The sequence below is a fragment of the Pantherophis guttatus genome, chromosome 14 (assembly GCF_059756535.1).
Source record: "Pantherophis guttatus breed Tessera chromosome 14, ASM5975653v1, whole genome shotgun sequence".
NCBI lineage: Eukaryota > Metazoa > Chordata > Lepidosauria > Squamata > Colubridae > Pantherophis > Pantherophis guttatus.
In genome coordinates this window covers 20,363,837-20,374,663 of record NC_142076.1, presented here as the reverse complement: position 1 = coordinate 20,374,663, position 10,827 = coordinate 20,363,837, and the positions used below count along the sequence as shown (strand labels likewise).

At 49.9% G+C, this 10,827-nt stretch overlaps 1 protein-coding gene across 1 annotated transcript; it reads left to right on the top strand.

Annotated features, from left to right (window-relative positions):
* Nucleotides 1-177: 177 nt before the first annotated feature.
* Nucleotides 178-10,581, top strand: CHST12 (carbohydrate sulfotransferase 12). Its single transcript, XM_034437885.3, has 2 exons — nucleotides 178-496; nucleotides 7,837-10,581. Exon 2 carries the CDS (start codon nucleotides 7,938-7,940, stop codon nucleotides 9,192-9,194), a length of 1,257 nt encoding a protein of 418 aa, XP_034293776.1. The 5' UTR covers nucleotides 178-496; nucleotides 7,837-7,937; the 3' UTR covers nucleotides 9,195-10,581.
* Nucleotides 10,582-10,827: the final 246 nt, after the last annotated feature.

Sequence of the window (10,827 nt, the reverse complement as noted above, 5' to 3'; positions counted from 1 at the left end):
GAGGAGGAGAAGAGGAAGAGGAGGAGGAGGAGGGGAAGAAGAAGAAGAAGAAGAAGAAGAGGAGGAGGAGGAGGAGGGCCATCTCCTTCCAAGAAGGGCCATTAAACCCAGCCCCCTCCCCGCTTGCCGGGAGAAAGTCCCTGAAGCCCCTTCGAGGGGGGGGGGGGTGGGGGGTGGGGGGAGAGGAGAGGAGGGAAGAAGCGAAGCCCGGAGTTGCAGCGGCCGCCACCGCATCCCCGGAGCGCATCCCCGGAGCGCAGCAGCCGAGGGCTTGGAGCCTCCGGCGCGCCCGGGCATCGCAGCGCAGGGGGAGCGGCGGGCGGCGCTTGCGGTGGCTGGGAGAGACCCCCGGGCCGGGCCGGATCGGGCCGGGCTTCTCGCGAGAGAGGCGGCGCAGCCCCAGCCGGAGGAGGAGCCGCGGCCGGGGCTGGCCGGAGAAAGCCAGCGGGACAAACGCGCGGCCGGAGCGCGATCCAGGCAGCGGGGCCGGGCGGAGGTGAGCGGGGATGCCGGGCGCAGGTGGGCAGGGGCTCGGCCGGCGGGCGGGGAGGACCGGCGGCTCCTTCTTCCTCCGCGCCCACCTGGGCGCATCTTTGCAAAGCGCATCGCGCCCTCCTTGCCTTTTGCCTTGCGCTCGCCTCTTCCCCCTTGGATTCCCTCTCCTGGATCCAGCGCACTTTGGCTGGATCGGAAGCCATAGCCGCGCTGCCGTGGGATTTTCCCCCCATGTCGCAGCCGGGCGGAGGGCATCCCGGCCGGCGAGAGATGCGCCAAAAGGGCTTCCGCGGGCGGCAGCTTGGAGATCCCCCTGCCTCCCTTCGCCATCCTCGCAGAGGCTTTTTCTTCCCCCTGCGCAGGAGCGGCTGCTGGCGGATGCCACCCTCCTCACCAGGCCTGGGTGGTGGCCCCCTGGATCTGGGGAGGGGATGGCTGCATCCCTCCTGGGTGGGGGTGGGATGAGGACAGGTGTGTCAACATCTCATCCAACCGAAGGTGCACCTTCCATGCTTGATGGACGCATCGTCGTGGTGCGAGCCGGGTGGCATCATGACACCCAGCTGTGTGAGGTGGTTGTGTCTTCGTGGTACAAAGCTAGCTTGTGAGAAAATGCAGGAGGAGGGGGCAAGCTTTGGTTTTTCTTTCCCCTTGCTGGTGAAAACATGACCCTGGTTAGGATTGGACTGGCTGGAGAATAGGGCCATCTAAGTTTGCTTGCAGCCTTGCACCCTGGGCGTGCCACGTATTGCTGAATTAAGGTCTAAAGCTCCAAATTATGGTTTATCAACTTGGTTGGCCAGCTGGCTCCCCACATGGTGCTACCCTGAAGCACATGATGGCTTAATATTATGGGTTTGCCTCGCTGTCTTTTCCAGACCATGGAGACCGGATTTTGTTGTGGGAAATGAAAGGTCCAACTGGAGTGCCAAGATTGGATAATAGGAATTCTGGAAGTCCAGAGGTCTTAAAATTGACCAGGTTGGACATCCCTGAGTTAAACCAGCTGGGTCTCTGGCTGAGAATGCTGAATTCTCGGTCTTGGGCTTCTGGTGGTGTGCATAAATCTTTCCGGAAATGAAAAGGAGGAAGTCTAGAGCTTATTCTAGCCCTTCCTCCTGCAGAAATGGGACACACAATGCAGCTGTAATGCTCCATGCTCCTTTGGTGGGGCTGAAGTTGCTTCATTGCAGTTCCTGTCGTCTTTGTACACAGGGGTTTGTGAGAATGATCAAGCATAAATAGCTTTAGGTGCCTGGATATCTTCACCCGGTCTTTGAAGACTTCAGGTGATGTTCTGAGTGGCTTGGGTCTTCAGCGCTCAGGATACTAGGAGTAGCGTCCTGGAGAACAGCAACTTGGAGGAAAGCTACGAAGTGGCCCCTTAGCTCAGAGTGGATCCCTTAGCTCAAGGTGTCCAACCTTGGCAACTTTTAAGACCTGTGGACTTCGATTCCCAGAATTCCTCAGCCAAACTTTGGAAATAAGATCTGCAATTTGGAACATTGATAAGGTTAGGGTTTAGAGAGCCGCTTTGGTCTAGTGGTTAAGGCACCAGGCTAGAAACCGGGAGACGGCGAGTTCTAGTCCCGCGTTAGCCATGAAAGCCAGCTGGGTGACTTTGGGCCAATCACCAAGTGACGGTGAGTTCTAGTCCTGCTTTAGCCATGAAAGCCAGCTGGGTGACTTTGGGCCAATCACCAGGAGACGGCGAGTTCTAGTCCCACGTTAGCCATGAAAGCCAGCTGGGTGACTTTGGGCCAATCACCAGGAGACGGTGAGTTCTAGTCCTGCTTTAGCCATGAAAGCCAGCTGGGTGACTTTGGGCCAATCACCAAGAGATGATGAGTTCTAGTCCTGCTTTAGCCATGAAAGCCAGTTGGGTGACTTTGGGCCAATCACCAGGAGACGGTGAGTTCTAGTCCTATCAGGAATGAAAGCCAGCTGGGTGATCTTAGGCCACTCACACTTTCTCCATCCAACCCTCTTCACAGGGTTGTGGTAGGGACAATAGGAGGAGGAAGAAGCATTATATATGTTCGCCACCTTGAGTTACTTATAAAAATAATAAAGGTGGGATACAGATAAATAAATAGAGTTGGGGAACAACATCTCCATCGTGATGTCATTCAGTTGCTAGCATGGCACATCATAGTGATTTGTGTCAGTCATCTTAGTGAACAAGTTGAAGAGGGATGCTAAGACATAAGAAGGCAGGTTAAACTGCATTCCATAGAACTGAGTCCTGGGTTTCGGAGTTTTTACACCTTTGGCAAATTTCTGCTCCAGTTTTTCCCTCCTCCCCATCCAACTGACATCACTAAGTGCAAATGCCCTTTGCAGACCTGTGATGTGTTTCCAGCTTCTCCGGGGAATGAATGAGAAAGCTCCTACTCTTCTCCCCGTGGCTTTCCATGAAGCAAACGCTTTTTGGTTCACTTGAGTTTGTCCAGAATGCCAAATAATTGGTTGCTTTGCTTTGCTTGTTGACAAAAATCCCCGCAGTCCTCCTCAAATTCTATTTTTAATGTGCAACCACTTATGAGTCACCTCAGGTTGGCCCAAGCCTTCTGGGTTGATGGAATCCAGTTTCTAGCCAAGGAAAGGGAGATTGCTTTGGTCAAAAGTGGCCTGTTGATTATTTCTGTGGATATCTTGAATGGGCCCCTGTTCATCCTGCAGTAGAACACAGGACATCATCAGAGTTGGACGGGACCTTGGAGGTCTTCTTGTCCAACCCCCTGCTCAAACAAGAGACTCTATATCATTACAGAGAATCTCCAGTGTCCAATCTCCAGTGATGGAGCATTCACAACTTCTGAAGGCAAGTTGTCCCACTGATTAATTGTTCTCACTGTCGGGAAATTTCTCCTTAGTTCTAGATTGGATCTCTCTTTGATCAGCTTCCACCTCTTACTTCTGGTCCTGCCTTCAGATGCTTTGGAGAACAGAACAGAACAAAATCACAGAGTTGGAAGGAACCTTGGAAGTCTTCTACTCCAATTCCCTGCTCAAGCAGAAGACCGTATACCATTTCAGACAAATCAATCTTTGCTTAAAAACTTCCAGTGTTGGAGCATTCACAACTTCTGGAGGCATCTTCTGTTCCACTGATTAATTGTTCTCACTAATCAGGAAATTTCTCCTTAGTTCTAGATTGCTTCTCCCCTTCATTCATTTCCATCCATCGCTTCTTGCCTTGCCTTCTGGTGCTTTGGTAAAATAAGTGGGCTCGTTTTGGTTCCCTGAAGGTTCACCCTCTGCGCAATGCACATTGAACCTATCGTTGGCCTGAAGGCCGTAGAAACTTCATTGTTCTAAAAACAGGCCCACAGTCGGATGCTAAATTTGGCACTTGGCTCCTTTCTCTGCTTGAGCCAGGAAGGGCGTCGTGACCCGTGACTTCGCATGCTTTCAGTAACCGTGCAAGGAAGAGACCCCTCCAAAATCTCAGGTCTGCGAAACTTCAGACGTCTTCATGTGTTGTTGATTTTAAAAGTCAGAGCGAAATCCAGAGATGCAATCAGGGCGGACTCCTTCCCAAAGCGAACGCTCAATTTTCCACGTTTGTTTACATGTTTTCCCCTCGCATCTCATCCCGAAAAGAGCGTTTCCTGCGTCTGCTTTGCTTCCTGTCAAATTCCACAGATGGAATTTCGCAGGAACCCAACCCGCTGGAGAAGCTGCAAGATACACCCTTCTTGCTTATTTCCAGAAGGCATTCCCGATTATTCTGATATACCGTATTTTTCGAAGTATAAGACGCACCGGTGTCAGGGGTGAAATGCTATCGGTTCGTACCGGTTCAGGCGAACTGTTAGTAAAAGAATGCTACTGGTTCATACGAACCGGAAATTCTGCTTTCTTGCAAATCCGTGGCACAACTGTTCCCCCCTCGCTGTTCTACTTATCTTCTTCAGCCTCCTTTTTCCGTGCTGCGTGGTAGCGCATGCGGTGTGCATGCGTGTGAAGCACATGTATGGCATGCACTGTGCATGTGTGTATGCACAGTGCATGTTTGCGCAGAAAACCTGTGGCAGACCTTGGAGGATTTCACCACTGACGCACCATAGTTTTTGGGGAGGAAAATAGGGGAAAAAAATTCTGCCTACCAGGTATTCATCTGGCTAGCGTCCTTAGCCTGGTCTGCTTCAGCACATTAGTTCACTTGCTGGTTTTGAGGTTGGGGCTAAAAAAAATAGCTTCTAAAGCACAGCTGATTGTCAGAGGGAGCAGCAATTAGAAAAGCAGGCAAAGCACGGAATATCGCTTCGCTCGCAAGCACCGCATTGGGGCTGAAAAACAGCTTCAAAAGCACAGCTGATCGTCGGAGGGAGCTCCGGTGACTAAAGCAGGTGAAGCACGGAAGGGGTAAGAGAAGGCAGCAGCTGTTCCTGGTAGCCATTTTGGGCACTGTGCATCACGTTTTCAGCCTTCAAACATACCACATTTTTGGGTGGCGATCTATGGTGATGTCCTTTGGGGATCCTTGCAGCCTCGAAGGGCTCTCAAACGGAGCGTTTGGAGGCTGGAAACACGAAGCGCGGAGCCCAAAAACACAAGCCATTGTCGGTGGCAATCTCCGCAGCCAGGAAAAGGACGCAAGGAGGCCGAAGGGTGGGGGCCAGTGGGTGGGCGGGGTTACATTCGGAGTATAAGACACATCCAAATTTTCAGCCTCTTTTAGGAGGGAAAAAAGTGCATCTTATACTCCGAAAAATATGGTATTTACTTTCCAGGAAGAGATTGAGTCACCCTGGACTTGTTGGTCAATCCGATCTTGAAAATCCGATCGTGATTCCTTTTACCAAGTTGTTGTGAAGATTTAGTGATAAAGAAAGGAACAGCTGAACTTCTTTAAAAGGTCTTCCAAAGGAGACAGGAAAAGGGATCAGGAAAAAGAAGAAGTTGCTTTTTGCCTAAAACTTTGTCCTCCAATCAAATCAAGCATTGAGAAACTTCCATTTTTTGGCACGGCTTGAAATTGCAAAGCGATTTCCTTCTTCAAAACAGCTGATCCTCACACGGTCTCCTTTTTTCTGAGTTAGGAGTCTCCAAACTTGGCAACTTTCAAGGCTTGTGGACATCAACTCCCAGAATTCCTTAGCCAGCAGGAGGAAGTCTAGGAGTTGAAGTCCACAAGTCTTAAAAGTTGTCAAGTTTGAAGGCCCCCTGCTCTCAGGAGTCAGCAAGAAGGAGAAGACTTGGGTTAGGCGTTTCTTGGCGTGACAAAGCCTGTGAGTCACTTTTGGCGTGGAAGGAAAGTTTTATTATTTGGGGAGAAGGTTCCTTATCTTGGAAATCTGGTTGATTAAAACAAACAAACAAACCTAGAAACATTTTGCGGTGTTCTTTTTATTTTTGGATCATTTCTTTTCCTAAGACGGGCGTCAGCAACCTACAGCTCTGGAGCCGCATGTGGCTCTTTCACCCCTCTGCTGTGGCTCCCTGTCACTCAAAATATTCTTCACAACCGCTAATGTGCGACACCCGCCAGCCCGCAATTTATTGAGCTTTTCAACTCCCAGTTAGCCCAACCATGGATAAATCCAAGAAAAGGAAAGTTTCAGAAGAAAACAACAGTTTAATTCAACTACATATGCTAGTTTTGTGGCTGCTCAAGAAATAAGTCAGGCACGGGAAGGGTTTTGTGGCTCCCGATGTTTTCTTTTCTGTGGGAAATGGATCCAAATGGCTCTTTGAGTATTTAAGGTTGCAGTCCTAAGAAATCTGGACTTCAGAATCAGCTTCTGAAAGAAATATCCGGACTTCCATCTATCCCAGGTTTTAAAGGAACAGAAACTTCCTTTGATTGTATCTAATTCTGGACTCAGAAATTCACCGGTTTGCCAGCGTACATATTTCAAAACAGGAGGAAAGCAGCTTAGAAACAGATGAAATCTCGGTGCTGCGGATTCCAATTTGTGGCGATCGTGTTTACCGAAGGGGAAAGGTTATCGCATTATCTCCGGAGGGGAAATTCACTTTTTGCGAGAAGTAGCTCTGAAAAGGGCTGTCGATAAAAACCAGTGAAACTCAGATAACACAAAATTGCCACAGGGAAAAAGAGAGAGAGAGAGAGAGAGAGAGGTGAACTTTGGTCTCGGAAGAGAGCTGGGTCAATCCAGAAAAAAAAAAATCAATTCTGGATTAGGGTGGATAGTGCCAGAGCAATCATACCACGCGTGAAATGCTTTAATACAAGTTTTATCTACAGTGGTTTGAAATGGGTTCTGCTTCATTGTGTTGTTGTTTTTTCGTCCACCTTTTAAAATTTCAGGTGTAGCTGCAGATTGAAATAGACAGAACAATCAATGGACGAGACTCTCTGCAGCTCTGGGTTGAACTGTGTGAGTCCATGGTGCTCTCTGATCTTGCTGTTTTCACGCAGGCGTTTTAGCTACCCAGCTGGGTAGCATCATCAGCACAGCACTGAAGATGTTACGATAGAAGAGAATATTTTACAGTCCAGGGTTGAATGCGTTGAATTGTGGTGTCCTTGATGCCACGTTTGCTGGTTATCTTGCAAATGTTTCATTATCAAACTAGGTAACACAGTCAGTGCTAGAAGGGAGCGAGGTTTGTGGAGTGAAGAAAGGAGGAAGAGGAGGAGGAAAATAACTGTGGGATCCTTGAGGCTCTCTCAGCTTGGTGGTTTCTTGTAGACATTTCATTACCCAACTAGGTAACATCGTCAATGCTAGAAGGGAGTGGGATTTGCAGAGAGGAAGAGGAGGGGGAGGAGGAAGAGGAGGAAGAGGAGGAAGAGGAGGAGGAGGAGGAAAATGACTGGGATCCTTGATGCTCTCTGAGCTTGGTGGTTTCTTGCAGATGTTTCATTACCCAATTAGGTAACATCATCAATGCTAGAAGGGAGTGGGATTTGCAGAGAGGAGGAGGAGGAGGAGGAAGAGGAGGAGGAGGAAAATGACTGGGATCCTTGGTGCTCTCTGAGCTTGGTGGTTTCTTGCAGACGTTTCATTACCCAATTAGGTAACATAATCAGTGTTAGAAGGGAGAGCATTCAGAAAGCAAACCCCACTTCCTTCTAGTAACATTGACAATGTTACCTAGTTGGGAAATGAAACGTCTGCAGGAAAACCACCAAGCCCGGAGAGCATCAAGCCCTCCACTGAAGATACTACCTAGCTGAGTAATGAAACATCTGCACAGAAACAACCAAACGCAAAGAACAAGAAGAGCTCCTCGCATACCAGCCTTCTCCAATTCTCCAGAAGTCCATTTGAGGTTAGGCTGGAGAAGGCTGGCCTGTTCCGTGTTTTCTCTCTAACAATGTTTGCGAAAAATAACACTCAACGTTGTGTTTGCTACCCCCTGCAGGTTGTGACCATCCCAATCAAAGCCATGTTGGATTCCAGAGGTTTTCCGTTGAGTTGGAGATGAGCTCGGCGAGGAAGTAGCTGAAGATCCCACCTGGCAGAATGACCAAGGCACGACTTTTCCGCCTCTCGGTGGTCCTCGGCTCCATTTTCATGATCTTGTTGATCATCGTGTATTGGGACAATGTCGGGACCGCACATTTCTACCTCCACACCACCCTCTCGAGGCCTCAGGGGGTGCTCCCCACAGCGGGGAAGGACAACCCAGCTTCTCTGCTGGAGATGGACGACTTTTTGGAGAACCTTTTAAATTCCAACCTGAAAAAGAACATGGATGTGGGCCGGAAGGCGGAGAAACCCAAGCCGCCCTTGCGTGCTTCAAGCAAACCCGGGGCCAGCAACTTGGAGGAGAACGTCAGAGGCTACGACTGGCCCACCCGGGAGACCAACATGGTGCTGGACCAAGCAAAGTTGCAGAAGGAGAGACGGCAGATGTTGCAGGACTGGTGTGCCAATTCCAGCTTCTCCTTCCCAACCAAGGAGAGGACCTTCGATGACATTCCCAACTATGAGCTCAACCACCTCATCGTCGATGACCGTCATGGCATCATCTACTGCTACGTCCCCAAAGTGGCCTGCACCAACTGGAAGCGGGTGATGATTGTCCTGAGTGAAAGCTTAATGGATCAAGGTGTCCCCTACGTTGACCCTTTGGACATTCCCCGCGAGAACGTCCACAACACCAGCACCCACTTCACCTTCAACAAATTCTGGCGCCGCTACGGCAAGTTCTCCCGCCACCTCATGAAGATCAAGCTCAAGAAGTACACCAAGTTCCTCTTCGTCCGGGACCCTTTTGTTCGGCTGATCTCGGCCTTCCGGAGCAAATTTGAGTTGGCCAACGAGGAATTCTACCGCCGGTTTGCCATCCCCATGCTCAAGCTCTACTCCAACTACAGCAGCCTGCCGACGTCGGTGAGCGAAGCCTTCGAGGGTGGTTTCCGCGTCTCCTTCTCAGACTTCATCCAGTACTTGCTGGACCCTCGGACAGAAAAATTGGCCCCTTTCAACGAGCACTGGAGGCAGGTGTACCGCCTGTGTCATCCCTGCCAGATCGACTATGACTTTGTCGGCAAACTGGAGACCTTGGATGAAGACGCCACGTACCTGTTGCAACTTCTCAAGGTGGACCATCTTCTCCACTTCCCTCCCAGCTACCGGAACAGGACAGCCAACAGTTGGGAGGAGGACTGGTTCGCTAAAATCCCCATGGCGTGGCGACAGCGGTTGTACAAACTCTACGAGGCCGATTTTGTACTTTTCGGATATCCTAAACCAGAAAACCTGCTCAAAAACTGAGCAAGAGCGAGGTGGAGGAGTGTCCCCCCCCAAATCCCAAAGAATCCTCCTTATTTGACGTCCCCCAAATCAGGGGGTCCCCCATTTCCAGGTCGTGGCCTGGGACTGGGCTGCGGCCTATTCAGAACCGGGCCACATGAGTAGAAGGTGAGTGTGCACACACAGCTCGATTTGCGTGAGCGGTGGGCACTCCCTCTCGTGCGTGCAGGAAGCTCCATTTGGGGGAGCAGCAGGTGTGCCCACTGCTCGCCCAAATGGAGCTTCACAAATGCGCATGAGTGCCCCTCACTCACGCAAATGGAGCTTCATGCACGTGTGCGAATGTTTGCCATTTGCACAAATGGAGCTTCACAAATGCTCACAAGTGCCCGTCGCATGTGCAAATGGAGCTTCACGTGCGTCCGTGAGAGGCCACCGCTCATGCCAATCGAGCTGCAGGTGTGAGCACGCATGCTTGCCGCTCACACAGAACCATTTCCTCTCCCCCCACCACCAGTCTGCAAAGCTGGAAAGGTTGGGGACCACTGCCCCCAAATAACAAGGTCGCTCTTGGTGGCTCTCCACAAGTGTCCCTTTTTCTCAGGGGTGAAATGTAAAATTTGTTACTACCGGTTCTGTGGGCGTGGCTTGGTGTGTATGTGTATGTGGGGGGGGGGTAATGTGACGGTGGGTGTGGCCAACTTTTTTTTTTAAACTTTTCAAAGCATTTTTTCTACAACCTCTTCAAAAATGCTTTGAAAAGCCTCTGCCGATCAGGCAACACAGCTGGGATCGTCAGAGTGGCTTTTAAAGGCATTTTTTTCCCCTACAACCGCTTCGGCCGAAGAGGTTGCAGAAAAAAATGCTTTGAAAAGCCTCTGACGATCCCAGCTGAGCCGCGCGATCATCAGAGGCTTTTTTTTTTTTTTACTTTTAAACGCATTTTTTCGGTGGAAGAGGTTGTAGAAAAAATGCTTTTAAAAGAAAAGAAAGAAAAAGCCTCTGATGATCGTGCAGCTCAGTTGGGCATGGTGGTGGTGGTGGGGGGGGGCACGCAGGGATTTTTGCTACCAGTTCTCCGAACCGCCTGCCGCCATCGCTACCGGATCGGGCGATCCGGTCCGAACCGGGAGCATTTCACCCCTGCTTTTTCTACAGCCTTTTACACACTGCTCGGTGGCGAGCTCCTGAAACCTTCCGCAGAAAAAGTTCTCGAACCCCCTCTTTGGTTTTTTTTGTCCAGTGTGACCTCTTTATTTTTGCCGTTGTCTTACGATCCGGTGGGTTCCGCCGCTGTTTTATGTTGATGCTTTTTCTCGGTGCGTCTAAAACAAATGGAAAGAAAGAATTAATATATTAAAGAAAAATATTTAATACGGAGCCTGCCTCGGGAAGGAAGAACGAAAAAGCGTGTCCTCTTTATGTTGTTTCTAGTCAACCTGACCCCCAACCCCAGCCCGGAGGGTGGGATACGGTGAAAACAATGCTGCGTGTTTAGAGTCACAGATGGGAAAGCATCAGATTGATTCTTGGCTGTAGTCGTGTGTATAAATTTATTTATTTATTTACTTATTTACTTATTTATTTCCTCCCTTTGTTTTTTACAAATAACCCAAGGTGGTGAACATATCCAACACAGCTTCCTTCTCCTATT

Coding starts and splice junctions, on each gene's coding strand:
- CHST12 (XM_034437885.3), top strand. CDS start 7,938: ATGACCAAGGCACGACTTTTCCGCCTCTCGGTGGTCCTCGGCTCCATT.